This window comes from Rhinolophus sinicus, chromosome 5, assembly GCF_057876585.1.
Source record: "Rhinolophus sinicus isolate RSI-liver-muscle chromosome 5, RSI-T2T, whole genome shotgun sequence".
In the NCBI taxonomy this organism is placed as follows: Eukaryota; Metazoa; Chordata; class Mammalia; order Chiroptera; family Rhinolophidae; genus Rhinolophus; species Rhinolophus sinicus.
In genome coordinates, this window is record NC_142505.1 from 51,815,600 (window position 1) to 51,842,696 (window position 27,097).

General features: G+C 35.6%; 1 protein-coding gene and 1 pseudogene across 1 annotated transcript in view; both read right to left on the bottom strand.

Annotated features, from left to right (window-relative positions):
* DNAH12 (dynein axonemal heavy chain 12) overlaps positions 1-27,097 on the bottom strand; it is a 192,536-nt gene that overhangs the window by 125,115 nt on the left and 40,324 nt on the right. Inside the window, exons 15-19 of the mRNA XM_074313144.2 lie at positions 26,849-26,983; positions 26,319-26,512; positions 25,542-25,785; positions 3,060-3,245; positions 1,586-1,786 (exon numbers count right to left, since the gene is read on the bottom strand). Of these exons, the coding sequence (XP_074169245.2) occupies positions 1,586-1,786; positions 3,060-3,245; positions 25,542-25,785; positions 26,319-26,512; positions 26,849-26,983 (960 nt within the window). The remainder of the gene's footprint in view (positions 1-1,585; positions 1,787-3,059; positions 3,246-25,541; positions 25,786-26,318; positions 26,513-26,848; positions 26,984-27,097) is intronic.
* On the bottom strand, positions 13,277-14,610 carry LOC109443570 (non-POU domain-containing octamer-binding protein pseudogene; annotated as a pseudogene).

A 27,097-nucleotide genomic window follows, 5' to 3' on the forward strand; every position in this document is an offset into this window, starting at 1 on the left:
TTAGAAAAACTCTAGGTCTGAAGTTTTCCTAAATCTTTGGAACTCACAGTTGGAAATGACTGTACTTATTTAGACCAATTTCATAATTCCTAGGTAAACCATCCCAAGTCCAAAACGCATCCAAAAATATATCCTGTTCTACATCAGTGGTTATCAACCTAGGGGCTATTCTCTCCCACCACCCCAAGGAACATTTGACAATGTCGGGAGACATTTTCATTTGTCACAACTGACGGGGTGAGGGTGCTACTGATATCTAGAGGGTAGAAGCCACGAATGCTGCTAAACTTCCTACAATGTACAGGACAGCCCCCACAACAAAGAATTATTCAGCCCAAAATGTCTTTAGTGCCAGGTTGAAAAACCCTGCTCTACATCAACACAATTTGGAAAACAAACTAACTAAAAAAAGTCTCCTTACTCTCAAAGGTGTAGAATCAACAAGATATTTCATTAGCTGAAGTCATTTGTATAATCTCTCTTTGATTCCTAAATATGTGGCCTAAGGTTCTAATGTCAAAAGAGATTAGGCCTCATATTTTTATTGTTTGTAGAACTCTAGAAGAGCTTTTAAATTTGTCTTGTAAATTCTCCTTTGTTAGACAAGAAACTTCTGCAAAAGATATAATATCTTATCAGGAAAGTCTAGGTCAGCCTGATTGATGGGAAAATGTGCAGCATTATGCCCTTTTGGAAGAACACAATTGTCTTCTCCAAATATTGAGAGGCGACGTATTTCCTAAAAACACTATTTATACTTAAATTAAAAGTAGCCCACCACGATTTGAATTCTAGCTTTGCCATTTATTAGCTGGGCAAACTTGGGTAAATTACCTATCCTCCTATGCCTCAGATTCCTTATCTATGAATAAGGAATATTCATAGATAATTAAAGTACACAGATAATAAAAGTACCTACCTTGAAAGTCTGTTATGGAAATTAAATGGGTTAATAATAAATGTAAAGCCCCTGGAACAGTATCTGGCACATAGTTAGAAATCAATAAATATAAGGGGGAAAATCCATTTGTTGTTTGTCTTTTCCCCATTATATATAGTCCCCAGGTAGAATTTTGACACTACCTGTGAATATTAGTTATTATAATTTGTTTGCTTTCTGTATTTACCCATCACATCAGCTATAAGGATATCAAATAATATTATAGTCTCAAATATAATTTGTTTTTCCTCAAGTGGGAAATAATTCATTAACTATTCCAAAAGACACTCAAGCTAGTTGTTCACAAATATAATTAAAGCATGGTATATAGAACTTCACTACATGGTACAAAAATATAACATGAAACAGAATCTGGTCTATGTAAAGCTGGAATAAATAACACCAACCATTTCCCTTCCAAGTCTCTCACTGTCACTGGAAATTTTTTTAAATAAAACATAATTTGTTCTTTTCAAAATTATTAATGTCTCAGATATATTCTATATAGTTCCACATTAATTTTTAAATATCTGTTCCTGTATTTCTCCAAAGCTATCCAACAAACTGACTTATTTGCACTAGAGTATATATGTAATAAGATTGCAATTTTTTATAAATGACCAGGAGCTATTATATTTAACATACCTTGATCTCTTTTTCAAATGGTTTGATGAATGGTGAGCCTCTCATTGTCTGAGTTTTTATAATTTGATCATCAAGGAGAGCCTGAATCTCATCTACTGAAGAAAGAATATAGACGCCAGTTTCACGATATAGACTTATATGAAAAGCAATATCCTCCCAAGTTCCTATCATTGTATGCATGGCTTTCTCTAATGAAAATTCCTAAAATGGAGGAAATGAGAAAGAATGGGATGGTGAAGAAAGAATCTTATTTACTATATTGACTTTCCCTAGTGAACTCAGTAAGCATTTGATGCATTTCACAGTTTTAAAATAATCTGTGGCTAAACAATTTAAAAATTCCTAAGGAGAACAATAATGTAGTTTTAAAAAATTCACTTGCTATGAAAACATGGATGGATCTTGAGATTTTTATGCTAAGCTAAATAAGTCAGACAGAAAAAGTCGAGAACCATGTGATTAGACTAATATAAAACTGAACAAAGGAACAAGACAAACAAAGAAACAAAAACTCATAGACACAGGCAATAGTTTAGAAGTTACCAGAGGTTAAGAGGGGAGTGGGGTGGCAGGGATCAAATATATGGTGATGGAAGGAGAACTGACTCTGGGTGGTGAACACACAATGTGATATATAGATGATGTATTACAGAATTGTACACTTGAAACCAATGTAACTTTACTAACAATTGTCACCTCAATAAACTTTAATTTAAAAAAAAGGGATAATTTCAGGCCAGTCTCAGTTCACATATATAGATACAAATATCTAATGCTTATCTTTATATCTGTACATCTGTACATAAAAATTATTGCATATTTATCATAGAAGGCTTATTCCAGGGATGTAAAAAGTTGATTTAATATTAAAAATTGAATACTATACATCACCATATTAACATATTTAAAGGAAAAAATATATGTAAAAATCAGTAGCTATAGAAGAAGCATTCACTACAACATCTGCTCATAATAAGAGTGCTTACACCTCATGCCCACCAAAAAAAAAAAAAGAAAGAAAACTACTGCTGTCAGGATTAAAATAGACAACAAAATAAAATACCTGTTGGACTTTACCTGAAGTGGCCTTTCTCCAGTGTAAAGATGCTGTCTGTGTATTTCAAGAACCCTAGAGGGCTATACTTATTCTGCTAGAACGCACACACATCATATGCCACAGACACAACCACCCAGTATTCTTAATGGAAAAATTATATATCAATATTAGCATATCATCCACACATATCAGAATGTGGCAGAATTAAGAAGAGGTCAAAAAAGCCATTTCTAGCCTGGATTCAGGACAAGGAAGTAGCATAGAAGCACACACTTTGTGAGAGAAGATAAGAGTGGTCTTCTATCCCGTTCCTCCATCTCCTCCAACTGCTATCCAGTACTAAACATACACCCACAAACTATGATTATTTGATTAACAAGCATCAAATAAAGTATTTCAGCAGATCTTCATATTTACCTTGCTTGCACCTGCACTTATCACTTCGAATTGTTCCAAGTACGGTGCAAGGCTTAATCTTAAAACTTTTCTCAGTGTAGTTCCAGAATCTGGAGTCAAGTCATAGCCTACAATTTCTGATATCTGCTTCCAGTGACGTGTTCTCAGTCCTGGATTGCATAGGATGGAGACAGTAGGGATAGTTTCCTAATGGTAAAAATATAAATGATAATGAGTCACTCATTTGACTTCCATACACATACATTTAAAATTATTTAAAATATTTAATGAACCCAATCAAAATCCCAATAAGATTTGGAGAGGGAGAGAAACTAACAAAATGATTCTAAAGGTCATCTGCACAAATAAACATGTAGAAATAGCCAGGAAAATTATAAGAGTAATAAAAAATAGGGCTAAATGTTCTATAAGATATTAAAGTATATGATAAAACTATGGTAATTAAAATTGTTGCATTATTAAATACAAGCTGTTACATGTTAAATGTAGAAATAGATAGTATAACATAACATAACATAATATTAATATATAGTTATCAGCATACATACAAATAACATGAATAGGGAAAAAGCCTGCATCAAAATGCCAAAATGTTACTTTTGTTTGGAAATGAAAATTAGATATTCAACAAAAACACTAAGCTCATCATTCTTCATTCTGACATTAGAACATTTTTTTAAAAATCAGGAACAACATAAGCATACTCATTGTTACTACTTCTAATCCACATCGTATTGAGGTCTCAGCCAGTGAAGCAATTAATATAAACAAAAGATATAAGGAATGAACATTTTTTTAAAATGACATTGTTCACAGATTATTGTCTATTTATAGTGGTGGGACATTAAAATAACATAAAGAAATTAAATAGAATTTCTATATATCGGCCTCAGATATAAAACATAATTAATAAAGAGATCAATTTACAAATGCAACAACAATAAAATAAAGTGCCTAGGGATAAATCAAATGATAGCTGTGCAAAGCTATTTTGGAGAAACTATATAACTTTATTAAAAGATGTTAAAGAAAATCTAAATAAAGATAAATACCATGCACTGATAGATTCATTATTATATAAGTGACAAAGTGTTATTATACGGATTATAGAAATTTCATAAATTAACAATAACAGCAGAAAGAACAACCAAAACAATGACAAAAAGAGTCATAAGGCATAAATAAGCATTTCACAGAGAAAGAAGTATGAAATGCAAGTAGAATGTAAGTACTATGAGGGCAGAGATTTTTGTTCACATGACTATAAGTAGAAAAATTAATAAATTAGATAAGTAAGCAATAATATATAGCAGTGAAAATGAAGGAACTACAGTTACACCAAAGAATGTGGATGAGGAACAAAATGTTGAGTGGAAAAAAAATCAAGATGATGCTTTTTTTAAGAATTGTCATATACAAATTGATAAAACAAAGAAAGCAAGAGAATTACAAACACAGAATTTATGACACACTTACCTTTAAGGGATATTAAGGAGATAAAATAGGAAAAGAATACACAGAGAGAAGCAACAGTATTGATAATCTTCCAATTTTAAAGTAGAGGGAAGGGTTCATGGGTGTTCATTTTCTTGTTATACTTCATAATTCATATACATGTTGCATATATTTTTTGAGTATTAGACATTAAAAATGTGTTAAGAAAGAAAAAGAATACTTATCTTTTCCTCTTTCCAATCCAATTCAAAGCCCATTAAAATCATACTCTGGTTACCTTCTTAGTAAAGCCTTATCTGTCCTTCATACAACAAAATTAATTGCTCCATGTCCTATTCTCTCACAGGATACTGCTGTTCTCTACCTGAAACTTTCTTCATTATGCTTTGTATTACAACCAGTTTCCATAGCCTATTTGTCTTACCATGTTGTGCTCTCCGTAAGTGTCAAAAGTCAATTTGTGTGACCTGGACAATAAAAAAAAACGAGCTAGAAGACTCTGGCTAATGTCAATATCAAAGCCAAATAGAGAAAAATAAATAAAAGGTATTTAAGTTGGAAAGGAAATACAACTATCTGTATTTTCAGATGACATGATCTTGTATATATAAAATCCTAAGGAATTCATTTAAAAACTGTTGATAACTAATAAATGAGTTGAGCAAGATTGAAAGATACAATATCAATTTACAAAAATCAATTGTATTTCTATAAACTAGCAATAAACAATCCAAAACTGAAAGTAAGGGGGAAAAATCCCATGTATAATAACATCAAGAAGTACAAAATAGTTTGGAATAAATTTAATAAAAGAAGTACAAGACTTATACACAGAAAATTACAAATTGTTAGAAGAAATTAAAGAAAAACTAAATAAATGGAAAGACACCCCATAATCATATAATGGAAGAATGTATATTGTTAACATAGCAATACTGGTGACATCAGAAACATAGAGGCATGAGAGGTCCCCCTTGATCTCTTCCTTTGAAGTTACAATATGTTGAACAACTGCAATTAAACAAAGGATTCTCTGTGCAACACAAAAACAAGTCTGAGATCCGCGTATCAAACATCTGAAGGTGGGCAAATCAGGGCAAACAGAAGGAGGAAAAGGAGCAGTGCAGAGGTGGGGGCTGTGAATGCACCCTGGAGCAATCTGGTCCAAGCAGAGGAGAGGATTGAGATTTCAGATGCACTCTCTGTGGCCCTGACAAACTCTGCCTGAGGGATCAGCATATAATATGGCCGAAGACCTTGGGACAAAGACTGAATACAGAAGTGCGACAACTGTGGTCTAACATCCTTCAGTGCCAGGCAGGAAAAAAAGCCATGGAGCCAGGCCACTTCTCCCTACCCTCACAGAGCTCACCTCTTTCACACCCTCCCAGTGCTAGCAGTGAGCCCCAGAAGAGGCTGTAGCAGTGTCAGATTAAAAAGCAGAATATCAACAGTCCTGAGAACTGGAGACAGAGTTCCTGAGTAGCAGGGGCACTGGGGCTAATTCCAGTGACAAGAAAGAAGAAAGAGGGGTGAGGCAGCTGTAGTCTGGCAATCACCATTACTTGGAGGAGAACAAGGCCACAAACACACCAGCCACCTCTCTCAGCCTAACGCTCCCCTACCTTTCATGGCTGATCCCAGAGGGGGCAGCCAGGGTTGCTGAGGCACACAGCTCTGCATCTGGCTGTAGGGTCAGCACAGAGATTTCAGTGGCTCAGAACCCTATTGCCAATCAAATCCTCCCACAGGGGCAGTGCCCTGAGACCCAGGCGACCTGGTCACAGAGGAGACACCTACCTCCACAAGAAATCTTTCACTAGAAGCTGGAACAGGGCAATATAAAATAAAATACTCCAGTGCTACCTACTGGAAAACAAAAGAAAAACCTCTTCGTATCAACCTGCTGTAGAATTCATTCCCATAGATGCCCAGAAAGAGAAATAATACATTAATTACCATGAATAGCAAAGGTAACAAGGCAGCTCAGAAAGAAAATGAAAAATCTCCAGAAAATAAACTTAAGACTGGAAACATGTGACTTAAATGACAAAGAATTCAATATTGCAGTTCTGAAAAAACTCAAGATGCAAGAAAACTCAGAAGCAGTTTAATGAACTCAGAAATAAAATCAATTAAAAAATGAATACTTTACCAAAGAGATTAAAATTTGTAAAAAGAACCAAATAAAAACTGTGGCGCTAAAGAACTCAACAAAAGGGGCGACTGGATAGCTCAGTTGGTTGGAGCACAGTGCTCTTAACAAGGTTGCCGGTCCAATCCCCACATGGGCCACTGTGAGCTGCACCCTCCACAACTAGATTGAAACAACTACTTGACTTGGAGCTGATGAATTCTGGAAAAACACATTTAAATAAATCAAAGTAAAAAGACAAGTAATTAAAAAAAAACTCAATAAGAGGGATGAAGAATGAAAGAGTGAGCTAAGAAAATAGGACTGAACAGACGGAAGAAGGAATTAGTGATATCAAAGATACAAACTTGGAAATGATGCTTATAGAAGAAGAGAGAGACTTGAGAGTTAAAAGAAATGAAATAGCTCTACAAGAATTATCTGATTCCACCATAAAGAATGATATAAGAATGAAAGTTGAATACCAAAAGGAGAAGAGAGGTAGAAGGGCACAGAGACTCTATTTAAACAAATAGTCAATAAGAACTTCCCAAACCTATAGAAAGAACTGGATCCTCAAATACAAGAGGCAAACAGAACAACTAATTACCTCAATCCCAAAAGGCCTTCTCCAAGGCTCATTATATTGAAGCTGTCAAAAATTGATGACAAAGAAAGAATTCTCAAGGCAGCCAGGGAAAAGAAGGAGGTAACCTACCAAGGAAAGCCCATTAGATTATCATCAGACTTTTCAGCAGAAACTCTACAAGCCAGGAGTGCGTGGAATCAAATATTCAAATTATTGAAAGAGAGAAATTACTAGCCAAGAATAATATATCCAGCAAAGTTATCCTTTAGATACGAAGGAGGAATAAAGACCTTTCCAGATATACAGAAGATGAGGAAATTTTCCAACACACAGTCTGCATTACAGAAAATACTAAAGAAGAGAAAAAAACAAAAGGATACAAAATCATGAATAAGATGACTAACAGACAGACAGAAGCAGGATATGGCAACCCCTGCAAAGAGAAGGGCACTATCCACTTAAACATAACATAAAGGGGATAAAAACAGAAAAAAGAAAAAGAGAAGACAATTTGCTACTGCAACTTGGATATGAACTCACGGCATAAATAGGGATAATTGGTGCCAACAAAACATAAAAGGGGAGGGAGTAAAAGTCTGAATTTGCAAAGGGAAATGGAGATAAGATGCATGCTGAAGATAAAGGATTACTGTACATATGAAACTTCCTTTTACATAAACTCCATGGTAAACATTCAAAAAAAATCCAGAACTGACATACATGACCAAAAAAGAGGAAACAGAGGTAAAAAATCATATAATATCACCAAACAAAAATAACGACAGAAACACAAAGGCAAAGAAACAATGGAGACATTGAGCTACCAGAAAACAAAAGATAAAATGGCTATAGAAATCCTCATACATCAATAATCACCCTAAAAGTAAATGTATTGAACTCACCAGTAAAAAGGCACATAGTAGTGGATTGAACCAAATAACAAAACCCAACCATATGCTGCCTTGAGACACATCTGAGCTGCAAGGACAAATATAGGCTCAAAGTGAAAGGGTAGAAAATGATACTCTAAGAAAATGACATCCAGAAAAAAAGTAGTTATGGCCAATACTTATATCTGACAAAATAGACTTCAAGATAAAAAAGTTAAGAAGAGACAAAGATAAATACTTTATAATAACAAAAGGAACAATACACCTTGAAGACCTAATACTTATCAATATATATGCACCATATCAGGGAGCACCAAATATGTAAAGCAACTACTAACAGAACTAAAGGGAGAAATCGACCAAAACACAATTAGAGTAGGCGTCCTAAATACGCTATTGACAGCTATGACTAGATCATCCAACAGAAAATCAATAAGAAAATATCAGCCTTAAATGACACATTAGACCAAACGGACATAATTGACATTTACAGAGCCTTTCATTCTAGAACACCAGACTATACATTCTTTTCTAGTGCACATGGAAATTCTCAAGAATAGACCATTATGTTGGGAAACAAAACTAGCCTCAATAAATTTAACACTGAAATCATACCAAGCATATTCTCCAACCACAATGTTTTGAATTGGAGATCAACTGCAAAAAGAAAGCAGAAAAACCACAAATATGTGGAGATTAAACAACATGCTACTAAAGAACAACTGGGTCAAAGAAGAAATAAAAGGAGAGATTAAAAGACACATAGAAACAAATAAGTATGAAAATATATCATAGCAAAATTATTTGGATACTGCGAAAGCAGTATTTGGAGGGAAATTTATATCATTACAGACCTATCTCAAGAAACAAGAAAAATTCCAAATAAACAACCTAACATTACATCTTAAAGAACTAGAAAAAGAAAAACAAATAAAACCCAAAGTCAACAGAAGAAGGAGATAATAAAAATTAGAGCAGGATTAAATGAAATAGAGAACAAAAAGACAATAGAAAAAATTAATGTAACAAAGAGCTGGTTCTTAGAAAAGATTAATAAAATTGACAAACCCCTGGATAGATTCACTAAGAAAAAAAGAGAAAAGACATGAATAAACAAAATCAGAAATAAAAGAGGTGAAGTTACCATGGATACCACAGAAATACAAAGGATCATACGAGAATACTATGTAGAACTATATGTGACCAAATTCAATTAACCTAAGAGAAATGAACAAGTTCTTTATAACCTTCCTAGAGTGAATCACAAAGAACTGGGAAATCTAAATAGATGAATCAACAGTAAGGAAATTGAAACATTCATTCAAAACCTCCCAAAAAGCAAAAGTCCAGGATCAGATGGCTTCACTAGTGAACTCTATCAAATATTCAAAGATGATTTAATACCTGTCTTCCTTGAACTCTTCCAAAAAATTGCCTAACTAATGAGTTAGGCAATACTTCCTAACTCATTTTATGAGGCCAACATTAACCTGATACCAAAACCTGGTAAGGATAAAATACAAAAAAAGAAAACTACGGACCAGTATCTCTGGTGAATGCAGACGCAAAAATCCTAAACAAATTACTAGCAAATCTAATACAATACATTAAAAAGATTATACATCATGATCAAGCGGGGTTCATTCTAGGTGCACAAGATTGGTTCAACATATACAAATTGACTAACGTGATATAAACAAGATAAAAGATAATCATATGATCTTATGTATAGATGCAGAAAAAGCATCTGATAAGATACAACAGCCATTTATGGTTAAAACACTTAATAAAATGGGTATAGAAAGTACCTTAACATAATACAGAACATATATGACAAACTCTCAGCTAATATCATATTTAATGGTGAAAAACTGAAAGCTATTTCTCTTTGATCAGGAAAAAGACAAGAATGACCTCTCACCACTGTTATTCAACATAGTATAGGAAGTCCTAGCCAGAGCATTCAGGGAAGAAAAAGAAATAAAAGGCATCCAAATTGGAAATGAAAAAATCAAATTGTCACTTTTTGCAAATGACATGATCCTTTATATAGAAAACTCTAAAGACTCCATCAAAAAACTAGTAGAAACAATAAACAAATAAAGTTGCAGGATACAAAAATCAATGTACGAAAACCTATTGTGTACCTTTATACTAACAATTAAATTTCGAAAAAAACAATTCCTTTTGCAACAAAAAGAAATGAAACACCTAGGAATAAACTTAACAAAGGATGTGAAGGACCTATACATTGAAACCTATAATACATTCTTTTAAAAACTGAAGATATAAAGAAATGGAAAGATATTCCATGTTTATAGACTGGAAGAATCAACATAGTTAAAATGGCCATATTACCCAAAGCAATATACAGATTTAAAGCAATCCCCATGAAACTACCAATGGCATTCTTTAAAGAAATAGAACAAAAATTATCAGATTTGTATGGCATAACAAAAGGCCCCAAATAGGCAAAACAATCCCAAGAAAAACAAAAGGCTGAGGTATTATATACTTCCTGACTTTTATTTATACTACAAAGTGACACTAATCAAAACAGCATGGTATTGGCAGAAAAATAGATACACAAACCAATGGAACAGAACTGAGAACCCAGAAATAAACCCACATATATATGGGCAAATAATTTTTGACAAAGGAGACAAAAACATACAATGAAGAAAGTCTCTTCAATAAATGGTGCTAGGAGAAATGGAAAGCCATGTGCAAAAGAATGAAACTACACTGCTATCTGTCATCATATACCAAAATTAACTCAAAATGGATCAAAGATCTAAAAATAAAACCTGAAACAATAAATTGCATAGAAGAAAGCATAGGTACTAACCTTATGGACCTTGGGTTCAGAGAGGATTTTATGAATTTGACTTCAAAGGCAAGGGAAGTTAAAATAAATGAATAGGGTTATATCAAACTAAAAAGCTTCTGCACAGTAAAAGAAACCATCAACAAAACAAAGAGGCAACCAACTGAATGGGAGAAGATATTTGCAAACAACACCTCCAATAAAGGGCTAACATACAAAAATATATAAAGAACTCATACAACTCAACAACAAAAAAACAAACAATCCAATCAAAACATGGTTAGAAGACCTGAACAGACACTTCTCCCAAGAAGTCATACAAACGGCCAAGAGATATATGAATAAATGCTCAACTTCATTAGCTATTAGGCTGTATAAGTACTGCATGCTAACCGATTGCAAATCAAAACCACAATGAGATACCACCTCACACCTCTTAGACAAGAAATAACAAATGTTGGAGAGGTTGTGGAGAAAAAGAAACCCTCATACACTGGTGGGAATGTAAATTGGTATAGCCACCTTGGGAAATAGTATGGGGGTTCCTCAAAAAATTAAGAATAAAATTACCATATGACCCAGCAATCCGTCTTCTGGGTATCTACCAAAAAAATATGAAAACATTTATCTTAATAGATATAGGTACTCCTATGTTCATTGAAGCATTATTCATGGTGGCCAAGACATGAAAACAACTGAAGTGCCTGTCCTTTGATAGATGATTAAATAAAGAAGATGTGGTACCTATATACAATGTTATATTACTTGGCCATAAGAAAAGATGAAATACTGCCATTTGTGACAATATGGATGGATCTTGAAATTATGCTAAGCGAAATAAGTCAGACAGAAAAACTCAAGAACCGTATGACTTCACTCATATGTGTGATATAAAACTGAAAGCAACAAATAAATAAGACAAACATACAAATAAAACCTCATAGAGACAGACAACATTTTAGTGGTTACCAGAGAGTAAAGGGGTAGTGGGAGTGGAAAAAGTGGTTAAAGGAGGTGAAATATATGGTGATGAAAGAACTGACTCTCGGTGGTGAACATACATGCAACATATAGACGATATATTATAGAAATGTACACTTGAAACCTATATAATTTTACTAACCAATGACGCTCCAATAAATTTAATAAAGATTTTAAAAAGGTAATACTTCCCCAATCAATCTACAGATTCAATGCAATCACTATCATCATCCCAGCTTCCATTTTTTAAAGGTTTAATATGTATTTTAATAAATTGATTCTGCATTACTGCTCCATTTCTCAGAAAAATTCCAAAGGTACCAGAGACAATTAAACAGGGTACACCAGTAAAAAAAAAAAGTACAGCATAACTACCTACTATAGGCACAGCTAAGAGCTACTGTCAGATCTTCAGCATACAGCAGCCCTATTCCCAAGATTGTACTAGACTTATCAAGAAAAGTTGTGAACAGAAACATCATAGACACAAAAGGGCCATTCATTCTTGGGTTGTCCTTACCCAAGCAAAACGCTGATAACTCCAGAATTACATCAAAAATTTATTAAGGGAACTTACAGACAAAGCAATAGCAAGACAGTAGATCCCCATAAGGGGATGGGGCTTGTTATATACAGCCAAGTGGCATGGGCTAACACAGGTGGCTTATAGCCCTGTGGTATGTGCTAGTTAAGAGCTGTATCATCCAAAGCAGTAAACAACTTAATGGTCCTACTTATCTATGCAAGAACATTTCTTTCAGATGATACAGGCCCATCTGTACTGGGTAAACTGAAGGTCAGTTTGCTTCATAACATGGTGTTGGCCATGTTAAATACCAGGAATCATTTCGCCTAACAATACAACGGAACCTTATTATGCATGTTGTCTGTGACCTTTCTGGACATTTGTTTGAATTCATACCTAAGAGTAAATGGAACAATAGGCTAAGGTCATTAGGGGATGTTTGATTCTTGTGGTAGATGTGGCAGTGTCTCTGGGTTGGAGGGTATAAAAATGAGAAAGCAAATAGAAAAGGATGGACAAAGACTGGAATGATCAAGATTAATAAATAATAATGAATGTCAACTATAATTATATATATGATTACGAGAAGTGGAATACAGCATAAGGAATAGAGACAGTGGAAATGGAACAGCTGTATGCGATGTCAGAGGGGTAGTTGATTGGGGGTAGTAGATATGCCCTAAAGTAATACAGACAGGGAAGACCTAACTATTGGGAGGAATCTCTAACACTTTTCCAGTATAAAATTTTGGTTTGTTTAAAAAGGGTGCTTCTTTTAGAATCTTTGGAAACCAGACACTGTAATTTTATTAGTATCAGTGGCATCTGATTGGAACAAATTCAGCTCCACGGGCTGCATGGTTGAATGCAGCAGGGGTTCCACCAGTCGCCCTAACTTCTCCCCATTGTAGTAGTTTGGCCAAAGTATTCAGCTGTCGGTGAGGTCAATGCCAGATTCCATCTAACAGGGAATAGTGGCAGGTCCTGGTGGAGTATTAGCTGGCAGAGTAGGTGACATTGTGCCTCTGTTCTTCATGCCTATAGCACCTCCCATAACCGTTTGGCCCATCTGTACGTCTCACATCAGAGAAGGTTCTCTTGAATCCTTCCTGCTATTGCTGTATCAATTTTTCCTGTTGCCACTGCATGTCTTCCTCATGGCACCAGTGCTCCTCTTCCTGCCTGAGCTCCAGGTGTTTCTGTTTTTGCGTATCTTGGGTATGCAGCTCTTCTATCCTCTTAAGTTCTTGAAGCCTCATTCAATCCTGCCTCATTAGCATGACCTGGTGCTCATGGTGGGCAGCCTCCATCTCCCGTCTCTCATGATTTCCTTGCTGTGGAGGTCCACTTGGTCCTGAAGCTGCTTCTCCATCTCAGTGAGTGCCTTCCAGCACAGGGCATACTCTTACTCAAAGGCACAAGGCTGTGCAAATCTGGGTGGCTGCTTCCCCTCCTTGTGAAATTGCTAGTTCTTTACACTAACCAGCTTCTCTGGAAGTCCCTCTTCATCATCTAACTGGTTTGGTCCATGGAAATGTGGTTAGCAGGACGGAGCCTTCACTGCATCGGTCCAGAGTTATCCGAGCAGCTGGCTTTCCAGAGAACTCAACGATGCTTTTTCCTGAGAGCCTTCCTCGATCATCCACAATAAATACATCCTCTCCATGTGGCCAAACACAGAAAAATCTTCCTTCAACAGTCTGTGGGACACACGCTGAGCAAGGTTTTGGAGCATAAGGGAAGCACGGTGGCAAGCCAAGTGCATCAAATATGCAGCTGCTTTCCATGGAATTGCATGGTGTCCAGATCCACTTTGGAAGTATCTGCAAGGGTTCATGTTTCCAAGCAAATAAAGCTGAAGCCTTTATCCTTATGAATGAAAACTCTGCCCATATTTCTCAAGTAGTTTCCTCATTACCTCCTCAGTGATGTCAGGAGGAAGCTTGCATACAAAGAGATGGCTATACTAAGTGAAATTCTTCTCTCCTGGTTTCCTAAAATTCTTCAGGCCAACAATCAAGCCTTCATTTTGGCTGCTGGCCTGTTGCCCATTTGCAGGTATTGAAAGAGGCTGTGGCTGCTGCTGGTGATGATGCTTCCTTGGAGTACGGTTTTGCTTCTCCAAATTAAAGGTTTCATTGCTTTGCATTTTTGTCCCCCTATGCCAACTTTTCTCCCCTCAGAGGACTGGTGACACTACATGGTGTCTAACATCCCCCTCGGCTGCCTTTTTTCGTTTTTTTTGCTTGCACAAATTGACAAGTTGATTGTAAAAGTCATATGAAAATTCAAGGAATCCAGAATAGGCAAAACAATCTTGGAAAAGAAGAATAAAATTAGAGGACTCACATGTTCCAATTTCAAAACATATTACAAAGCCATAGTAATTGAGATAGTATGGCACTAACATAAAGACAAACATACAGATAATGGAATAGAATTGAGAGTCCAGAAGTAAATCTTACATTTACAGTCAACTGATTTTCAACAAAAGTACCTAGACAATTCAATGAGGAAAGAATAGTCTTTTTAACAAATGGTATAGGGACAAATTGGATATCCACATATCCTACGCCTACCTCTCATCACATACAAAATTAAATCAAAACAGATCAAAGACCTAAATGTAAGAATTAAGAGAGTAAAATTCTTAGAAGAAAACATATATGCAAATAATCACAGATTAGGCAATAGTTTTCATATATGACACAAAAAGCAAAGCAACAAATGAAAAAAATAGATGTGAGGCATCAAAATTAAAAACTTTGTGCTTCAAAACACACCATCAAAATGTTAAAAGACAATCCATACAATATATATTAAAAATTTTTTGTAAATCATTTGCTTAATAAGGTACTTGTACCTAGAATATATAAGAATTTCTACAATTGAACAATAAGAGACTATTAACCCAATTTAAAAATGAGCAAAGGATCTAAATAGATATTTCCCCAAAGGAAACATACAAATGTCTAATAAGCACATGAAAAAATGCTCAACATGTTCAGTCATCAGGTAAATGCAAATCAAAACCACAACAAGATAAAATTTCACACCCAAAAGGATGGCTATAATAAAAAAGATGGACAATAACAAGTGTTGACAAAGATGTGGACAAACTGGAAACTCCACGCATTACCGGTGGAAATCTATGATAATGCACTCACTTTGGAAAACAGTCAGCATTTCTCCAAAACGTTAAGTATAGAATTACCATGTGACCCTGGAATTCTACTCCTAGGTATACACCCCAGAGAAGTGAAACACATGTCCACACAAAGCCTTGTACAAGAACATTCACAGCAGCATTATTTATAACAGCTAAAAAGTAGAACCATAAATGTCTATCAAGTGATGAAAGGATCAACAAAATTTAGTATATCCATACAATGGAATATTATTCATCAATAAAAAAGAATGAAGTATGTATGCTATATGTCACAACATGGGTGAACCTTGAGAACATATGCTAAGTGAAAGAATTCAGTCACAAAGTCCACAGACTGTATGATTCAATTTCTATAAAATGTCTGGAACAGATAAATTCATAGGGACTGAAAGATTAGTAGTTGCAATGGCCTGGGAGGCGAGAATGGAGAGTGACAGTTAATGGTTATGGGCTTACTTTTTGGAGTGATGAGGTTATTTTAAAATTAGATAGTGGTGATGGTTGCACAACTCTGTGAGTATACTAAGAAACCACTGAACTGCACATTTTAAAGTGTTATGATATGTGAATTATATCTCAATAAATCTATTATAGAAAAGTAGACCAATAACAAAGGAAAAAGTGTAAACTAATGATAAAATTCTAAGTATATGACCTTTTTTTTTTTAGAAATGAAAGCAACCAATCAACATTACCAAACACCAACTTTGTTTCTAGCACAATATTAAAGGGCACTGGTTCCCCAAAGTTTAGATTCCATGACAGATGTTAATAAAAATTATTTATAGGGCCTGATCACTTCACAGGTAAATTTTACCAACCATTTAAAGAAAAATTAATCTCTATCCGTCCCAAACTATTTCAAAAAAAATTCAAGAAGAAGAAATACTTCCAAACTAATTCTACAAAGCCTGCATTACCCTGACACCAAAACCAGACAAAGATACTACAAGAAAAGAAAATTACAGGCCAATATCTCTGGTGAATACAGATGCAAAAATTCTCAACAAAATATTAGCAAACAAAATTCTATAATACATTAAAAGTATCATACAACATGATCAAATGGGATTTGCTCCAGGGATACAAGGATGGTTCAATATCCACAAGTCAATCAATGTGATATAGCACATTAACAAAAGCAAGGATAAAAATCGTTGATCACATCAATAGATGCAGAGAAAGCATCTGACAAAATTCGACATCTATTTATGATAAAAACTCGCAACAAATTGAGTATAGAAGGACATACCTCAACATAATTAAGGCTATATATGACAAATCCATACGCAACATCATACTCAATGGTGAAAAGCTGAAAGCTTTTCCCCTAAGATCAGGCACAAGACATGGATGCCCACTTTCACCAGCTGTATTCAACACAGTCTGGGATGTCCTAGCCACAGTAATCAGACAAGAAATAAAAGGCACCCAAGTTGGAAAGGAAAAAGAAAAACTTACTATTTGCAGATAACATGAAACTATATGTAGAAAACCTTATAGACTCCACCAAAAAACTATTATAATAACTGAATTCACTAAAGTTACAGGATACAAAATTAATATTCAGATCAGTTGCATTTCTATACATTAATAACAAACTAACATAATATTAAGATAACAATCTCATTTACAATTGCATCAACAAAGAATAAAATACCTAAGAATAAATTTAAACAAGGAGGTAAAGAACTGTATTCTGAAAACTATCTAAGACATTGATGCAAGAAAGGAAAGACGACACAAATAAATGGAAGGATACACCATGCTCATGGATTGGAAGAATATTCTTAAGATGGTCATGCCACCCAAAGCAACCTATACATTAATGCAATTCCTATAAAAATACCAATGGCATTTTTCACAGAATTAGAACAAATAATCCTAAAATTTATATGGAACCACAAATGACCCCAAATTGCCAAAGAAATCTTGAGAAACAACAAAGTTGGAGGCATCACACTCCCTGATTTCAAACTATACTACAAAGATATAATAATCAAAACAGTATGGGACTGTCACAAAAACAGACACACAGATCAAAGGAATAGAATAGAGAGCCCAGAAATAAACCCACACCTATATGGTCAATTAACCTATGATAAGGGAGGCAAGAATATAAAGTGGGGAAGTAACAGTCTCTTCAATAAATGGTGTTTGGAAACTGGATAGATGCATGCAAAAAAAATCAATCTGGATCACTTTTTACACTATATGCAAAAATAAACTTAAAATGTATAAAAGACTTGAATGTAAGACTTGAAACCATAAAACTCTTAGAAGAAAACACAGGCACTAAACTCTTTGGCATCAGTTTTAGCAATATTTCTTTTGGATATATCTCCCTAGGCAAGGGTAACAAAAGCAAAAATAAACAAATGAGACTACATCAAACTGAAGTGTTTTTGCGCAGCAAAGGAAACCATTGACAAAATGAAAAGACAAGCTACTGAATGAGAGAAGATATTTGCAAATGACGTATTTGATAAGGGGTTAATATCCAAAATACATAAGGAACTCATAAACTCAACATCAAAAAACAATCTGGTTAGAAATGGGCAGAGGACCTAAATAGGCATTTCTCCAAAAAAGACATACAGGTGGCCAACAGACATGAAAGGATGGTCAACATCACTAATCACCTGGGAAATGCAAATTAAAACCACAATGAGATATCACCTCACACCTGTTAGAATGGCTATCATCAATAAATTAATAAACAAGTGTTGGTGAGAATGTGGAGAAAAGGAAACCCTCATGCACAGTTGGTAGGATTGTAAATTGGTGCAGCCACTGTGGGAAATAGTGCAGAGGTTCCTCAAAAAATTAAAAATAGAACTACCATATGAAACATCAATTCTACTTCTGAGCATTTATCCAACGTAAATGAAAACACTAATTTGAAAATATATATGCATCCCCTTATGTTCACTGAAGCATATTTACATTAGCGAAGATATGGAAACAACCTAAGTGTCCATTAATAGATAAACGGATAAAGAAGATGTGCTATTATATATATGTATATATAATACATGTATATCCATACAAATATATATAATATTACATCCAACATTCCTTTATTAAATTGCCTATAAATACTCAGATCCTCAAATGCCCTTGGAACCAAACTTACCATCTTACTGGTTCTCTCATTAACTAATAAGTAGAATAAAATGAGTTATGACATTGATTTTTATCTTTGTATGACTGTCATGTTTTTAGTTTTTGTAAATAACGTATTAATTTTTTAACTTTTAATTTTGATTATTAATAACTTTTTTGTATTTTTTATTAGTTTCAGGTGTACAAAACAATGTAATAGACATTTACACTCCTGACAAAGTGACAACCTCCCTCATTATTATTCAGCTTCAGGTGTACACTGCAGGGGTCAGGCATCTTCTAACCTTCCAGTTATTATCACCATCATCTGTTTTTGCTTAACATCATATTACTCTGGAATTCATCAGAACAGAACAGAACGACCACTTAATTAAATATTTGTTAAATAAATGAATTTGTAATGCCTATAAAGTATAAAGGACATACTCTCAAAGTGAATAAATTTAACTTCATTAAAAATTCATTATCCTCTCACCCATGGAAGAAGCTGAGTGTAGTATAGCCAACCTGTGTGGAGAGCACCTCCATAGGAGGCTGAAAAGGAAACAAAAGGCTAACTCCATTCAACTGCTCAAAAAATATTAATCACCTAGCACATGCTAGGCTCAGTTCTAGTGACTGGAGATAGCAACAGTGAACTGCCTCTCCCCGCCCCCCCCCCCCCCAAATCACTATCTAGTCCTTATTTTTCTATTTTGCCATTTAAAAACTTAATCAACTATCATAGTCCATTGCTGTGGAATTTATTTTCAAAAGGTATAAAGTATTAATTCCCTGTAATACTAAGAGTAGAGTCCTGAAAACTCATAGAAAAGAATATAGGGGAAATATTATAAATAGAGGGAATTAACTCAAAATGAATATATGAAATTCCTTATTGACTTTTCTACATTCATTTTACAAATATTTATTTAATATCTACCATGTGCTAGTCATCACTGTTAGTGATTGGGATACATCAATACATCAATAAATTAAACAAAGATCCCTTGCACAAATTTCCAGTTATAAATAAGTTCTAGAAGTGTAATGGCAACTATAGTTAATACTACTGTATTATATATTTGAAAGTTGCTAAGAGAGTAGATCTTAAAAATTCTCACCATGAGAAAAAAAAAATTTGTAATTATGTGTGGTGATGGATGTTAACTAGACTTATGGTAAATATTTTACAATATATGCAAATATCCAATCATTATATTTATACCTGAAACTAATATAATGTTATATGTGTCAATTAGATCTGAATAAAAAGGATTCCTTACCTCATGGAGATTATATCCTACCAGGGATGGATGGAGAGAGAAAATAAACAATAAACATAATAATGTGGTTAATTATATAGTAATGTTAGAGGGTAATAAATGCTATGGGAAAAAGAAATTAGAGCAGGATAAGGAGGATTAGGAGCAGTGGGGCACACAAGAAGTTTGGGGGTATCAAATAAGATATGGTGATAATTTAATCACAAATCTGAGGGGAAAAAATGAGACAAGAGTACATGTGGGTGAGGAACACTGCAGGTGAAGGGAACAGCTAGAGTAAAGGCCCTCAGGCTTGCTTATTTATGAAATGAGAATGGGAGACAATATAGCTACAGCACAGTGCATGAGGGCCAAGAGTAGTTGGAGGCAAGCTCACAGAAATAAAGAAGAGTGAGATCACGTGATGTCAGAGCTATAAAGAGGAGCCAGATTATGTAGTGCTGTGTAAACTTTTTATCTGAGTAAAATGTGGAGCCCTTGCAGAATTTTTAGGAAAGGAATAACATGATCTGACTTGTTTACTGTAATTGCTATATTCTGAATAGATGCCTGGGTGAAGGTAGGGCCACAGGTAGAAGCATGGAGACCTATTATGGCCTTTCTGTAGAAATCCATGTAAAAGATGATATAACTTGGACCATTATCTGGTGGTGTCGATGGAAGAAATGAATTTTGAGTTTGCCATGTATATTGGACATCCAAGGTAAGATCACAAGTAGGAAGTTGTGTATGTGACTCTTAGGTTTAGAAGAGAGGTCTGGGCTGGAGTTAAACATTTGGGAATGCTGGATACAGAAGATTGTATTTCAAGTCACCTATATTTTTGATGACATAGGTAAGACTGAGGAGATCATCAAGAGACTGAGAGTAGATAGAGCCAAGGACAAGAGACTGTGCACTAAGACCCTAGAATAATAAGAGGCTGAGAAGAATAGGAAGAAATAGCAAGTTTAAAAAGATAGCAATGCTACTAATGGTATGAGTGGTATAAAACAATTTATTCGTCCGTCTCAGCATGACTTCCAGAGATGATAATGACAAAGTGGCATGATAATAAGGATGGTGATGATAGGATGGTGGTGATAAGAAAGGAAAGAATGTTATCTGAATGAATTAAAAAAGGATACAAGGCTTAAATGTTAACAATAAACTATAAATTCCTAACTAAGCTAATTAAGAAAAAAGAAAATTAAAAATTACCAATATTTTGAATAAAAAAGGAGTTATCACTGTAGATTCAACAGACATTAAAAAGATAATTAAAAATGTTATAAGTAGATTTTCTAGTCAAGATGGCGGAATAGGTAAACACTGTGCTCACCTCCTGTCAGGACCACATCAATTACAACTAAACTAAGCCATTATTGAGAATCGCCTGAGGTCTAGCTGAACCAAAGCCCTATACAACTACATACATACAGAAGAAGCCACCTCAAGACTGGTAGGAGAGGCAGAGATACAGAACAAGCTGGTCCCACATCCACGTGTGACCATTAAAAATCAGAAGGGAAATCTTAACTGTGGAATTCCCCACCTACCCCCACCCACGGAGGAGTGAGGATCCTAGCCCCACACCAGGCTCCCCAGCCCAGGGTTCCAGCACCGGAGAGGGAGGTCCCCATAACTTCTGGCTGCGAAAACTAGCAGAGATTGTGGCTGAGAGAGATGGAGGGCAGGTGCAGTCCTAGGCACTCCTCTTAAACAGCCCATGCATGGACTTGCTCGCCGACGGACTCACTCATTCTGAACTCCAGCACTGGGGCAACAACCAAAAAGCACCAGGGACATACAGGGAGGAACTGAGTTGTCTGGGTTTAGGGTGAAGGCTGGATGGGCAGCTTTCTCCTGGAAGGAGGAGCTGGCAGAAGCTATTGTTTCTCCACCTTCCCTGCACACAGACACAAGCAGATGCCGTATCTGAGTCTTCATCAAACTGACTATCACCTTTTGTCTGCCCCACTCTAGTGATTCCTGGAGACCCCACCCCACCCAACTTTCAGGCACACCCAAGCTGCTTCCAGTGGCTGTTTCATACAAACAACTTGTCTTAGTTCATGCTGTAAACCTTTCATAAAATCTCTCAAAGGTTTACAATACCCAAACAAGCAGCATCTGGCTTCAGCATGTCCTATACCTCTGGCTGAGCAGCCCTAAGCCTGGCACTAGTGAAAGCCAGCCAAGGTTCACAAATTGGCCTCTTGAGGCACCTCTAAGCCCAGTGAAGGTGGCAGTCGGTCATCTGTGGATTTTTCTGTGGCTCATACCAGGTGGCCCAAGGCAAAACACAGACTGGGGCTAACTTGGCCTGCAGTGGATTGCCTCCCAGGAGGCCACAGGGCTGGCACAGCTGCTGGCCAGCTTCACAACAAACTCAAAGAGTAGACTAAGCAGGCACCAGGGCCCCACTAAAGCAAACCCTGCTATCCAGGGTCAGCCCCTGCACAACAGTTTTTCCACAGTAGTCACAGCCAGTCCTCACAACCTATCAGCTCAAGGGTCAATCCCTCCCATTGATGTGCAAATGGAAATCAAGGATCAACTACAACAGGAGGGCACACAAAATCCATACAAGGGACACACCTGGAGCACCTGACTCTGGTGACCAGGGAGACTGCACCACTGAGTCCCACAGGACACCTATATAAGGCTGCTCTACTAAGACCAGGAGGTATGGCAGCTCTACCTAATACATAAAAACAAACATGAGAAGGCAGCCAAACTGAGGACACAAAGAAACATGTCCCAAATAAAAGAAAACAAAGCTCCAGAAACAGAACTAAACAAAATGGAGATAAGCAATCTACCAGACGCAGAGTTCCAAATGCTAGTTATTAGGATGCTCAATGATCTCAGGGAGAACTGCAACAAAGAGATAGGAAACTAAAAATGGAGACAGGTAAAAAACAACCTGGTAAAAAAGAACCAGTCAGAAATAAAAAATACAATAACAGAAATGAAGAATACATTACAGGGAATCAACAGTATATTAGATGAAGCAGACAATCAAATTAGTGATTTAGAAGATAAGGTAGTAGACAATACCCAATCAGAAAAAAGAATCCAAAAAATGAGGAGAGTTTACGGGGCTTCTGTGAAACCATCAGGCATAATAACATTCACATCATAGAGATACCAGAAGGAGAAGAGAGAGAGCAAGAAATTGAAAACTGCTTGAAGAAATAATGATAGAAAATCTGGCAGAAAAAAAAAGGTGTAGAAGCCCAGAAGCACAGAGAGTCCCAAACAAGATGAACCCAAAGAGGCCCACACGAAGATACACTGTTAATTAAAATGCCAAAGGTTAAAGACAAAGAGAAAAATCTTAAAAGAAGCAAAAGAAAAACAGCCAGTTACCTACAAGGGAGCTGCCATTAGACTGTCAGCTGATTTCTCAACAGAAACTTTGCAGGCCAGAAAGGATTGACAGGAAATATTCAACGTGATGAAAAGCAAAGACCTATAGCCCAAATTACTCTACTCAGCAAAGCTATCACTTAGAATCGAAGGACAGATAAAAAGCTTCCCAGACAAGAAAAAGCTAAAAGAGTTCATCACAACCGAACCAGCATTACAAGAAATGTTATGGGGTGGGGGGGAGTGGCCGGATGGCTCAGTTGGTTAGAATGCGAGCTCTCAACAACCGGGTTGCCTGTTCGATTCCCACATGGACCAGTGAGCTGTGCCCTGCACAACTAGATTGAAGACAATGAGCTGCTGCAGAGCTTCCAGAGGGGCGGACGGATGGCTCAGTTGGTTAGAATGCGAGCTCTCAACAACAAGGTTGCGGTTCAATTCCCACATGGGATGGTGGGCTGCGCCCCCTGCAACTAAAGATTGAAAATGGTGACTGGACTTGGAGCTGAGCTGCGCCCTCCACAACTAGATTGAAGGACAACGACTTGGAGCTGATGGGCCCTGGAGAAACACACTGTTCCCCAATATTCCCCCAATAAAATTTATTAAAGAAAAAACAAGAATCAAGTCCAAAGTCCAAGCATTTAAAATAAATAATTTAAAAAATGTTAAGGGGACTCCTTTAAGTAGTAGGAAAAAAAGATAAAAAATATGAATAATGCAATACCCTTGCATAAGCTGCCTACAAGACACTCATGTTAGATTGAAAGACACACACAGACTGAAAATAAAGGGATACAAAAAGGTATTTTGTGAAAATGGGAATAAAAAAAAAAAAAAGCTGGGGTAGCAACTTATACCAGACATAATAGACTTTAAAACAAAGGCTATAACAAGAGACAGAAGAACCCAACAATTCCACTTCTGGGTATTTATCCAAAGAAATTCAAAATAATACATGAGGGGACAGGTATAGCCGTATGTTCATTACAGCATTATTTACAATGGTCAAGATATGGAGGCAACCTGGGTGTGCATCAATGGATGAACGGATAAAGAAGAGGTGGTACATGTATACAATAGAATACTACTCAGCCATTTAAAAAAATTAAATTCTGCCATCTGTAACAATGGGGACAGACCATGAGAGATTAGTCTAAGTGAAATAACTCAGAGAAAGACAAATACCATATGATTTCACTTACATGTGGAATCTAAGAAGCAAAATAAACAAGCAAACAAAACAGAAACTCAGATTCAGAAAACATTTTCATGGTTGCCAGATGGAAGGGGAGTTTGAGGGATGCGTGAAAAAGTGGGAGGGATTCAGAACTACAAATTGGTACTTATAAAATAGTCATGGGGATGTAAAGTATCGCATAAGGAATATAGTTAAAAATACTGTAATAACTATGGTGTCAGATGGGTACTAGATTTATCAGGGTGATCACTTCGTGAGTTATATAAATGTCTAATCATTATGTTGTATACCTGAAATTAATATAATATTGTATGTCAATTATAATTGAAAAATAAAAAATTATTAAATGAAAAGAAAAATCAGACTGCTCATGGAATTTCAGACTGCTTGACACAGACAGAACAATGCTCAAAATTCCATCACAGAGTTTGTACTTCGAGCATGTTGACAGTGGTGGAAACTTGGCACTACCATTAGAACCAGTGTCCCTACTGCCTTGGGAAGTTGGATGCAATACTAACTGTCACAAAAACTGTTGTTATCCTCTCTTTATAAACGAGGTGACTGAGGCACAAGAGGCTATATATCTTGCCCAAGATATGCCACTACCAAGCACAGAACTGTGATATAAACCTAGGTAGTGTGACTCCAAAAGTTTCTCAACTGTTACCCTGTGCTGCTGCTCTTAGTACAAGCTAATTGGTCTGTCTTCGTTATTTTTTCACCCTCTTTATAGCATTGTAGCTAGTCAGTATAGTCTATTATTTTGTCAAGAGATGTTCTATGAAGAAATTGATTTCGATCACATCATCAGGAAAGAATGAAGCACAAATTGAGTAACAGACCAAGTGTTCTGGATTCAACGATGATCTTGCTTCCAAATCTCTCTGTTTCTCTTCATTGGCACTTGATGATGTGAATAGTTCTATCAGGGTTTTCTAAAATATCATTAACTGTGTTTATACCTTAAAAATTTTTATCTGCTCCATTACTGTAGAGCACATAGTAATAGTAGGATTATCTTTCGGTTGTTCTTCAATTTTCTCTTCTCCCAGAGATCGTCTTTTTGCTGCCTTTCTTTGTTCTTGCATTTCCTTCTTTTGCTTCATTTGGAAAAATTTCAGTGTCTTAAAAATCTCTCGGGAAAATTCATCTACATCAGCTTCCATGCTTTCTCCATTAAGGTCCAAAAACCCTCCATCCATCCACCTAAATTGTGAAAAAAAATAATTAAACTCAGAGACTCTGGAATTTAAAGGGGCTTTAGAGATTCTTTAGGCTAGGTCTCTCATTTTACAAGAGAAACAATTGAGAGCAAGAGTAGTTAAAATCACATTGATAGAGCAGATAGTAGAGAGACAAGATTAAAACAATCATTTCAACTATGTTGCATGGCTAAAAATATGCATCAGACTGTAAATGGATGACTAACAGTACCCAAACAAAATGCAGATTTGACTCCATATTTTTTATGTGAACATTAGTCAGATTAATTAATTACATAAAAAATGAATCAACTCTGAAAAACCCAAGTGATACTTTTAGGTACTATATTACTAAGCTGAGGTGATACCTTAGAAATACTTGATGCTTCTCCTTATATGCTACTGGGTTCTCTTTCAAATGAGCAGATAAGTCCTACTTTAAACACTTAGCCAACAACACCAAAAAAACCAATATACATTCATTTTAGAATCTTTTCACATCATCTGCTTAATTTTTATTACATTACCAAAAATTACCGTTTTTCTGTTCGTTGCCACTTCAAAACTAAATTAAAAAACTTTTGATAGGGCTCAATGGTAACTTTTAATTTATCCAGTTCAGGATATTTTGTCAATTCCCATTTGAAAAGTTCCTCTTCTTTATTAATAAATTGAACTGCTTCTTCAGATTCTTGAATACGTTTCTGTAGTTGTCTTACATCGGTGACATACTGAAAGCAAGTAATTTCTTATCTCAAAAAATATCCAAGTAATGTCATAAAAATAAGATTACATGATACTGCATTGGCTATGTCCTTGCATTTATATAACAACTTTAAATATCAGCTTCACAACATTACTATGATAGAGAGCAAAACAGTATGACTATATCTTAGAAAATTAAGTCACACAAAAAATCACATAAATAGTACCAGTTCCAGGCCTAAGAGTCAGGCCCCTGTTTGCCATAGTAAGCACATGTTTTTCTATATTTTTAAATGTATGTAAACATGCCCTATGTTAATCTGTGAGCCAGCCATAACTACTGTCTTACATATTTATCAGACCTGATGCATGTGGTCCAGTTCTGCAAATTCTGTAAATTCTTCCATGCGGCGTGATTCCTTTTCTATTTCCAAGATTAGTTTCTCTCTCTTGACTATGAGCTCATTTTCTTTTTTATGTTTAGCATTTTCAATGAGCTTTTAAAAAGACAATATAATCATGTTAATTATTTTGTAACAAAGGAGTTATCAAATCAGAAATCTGAATGCTTTGTATAGTAATGAAAACCATTACAGAAGTAAAAATGAGTG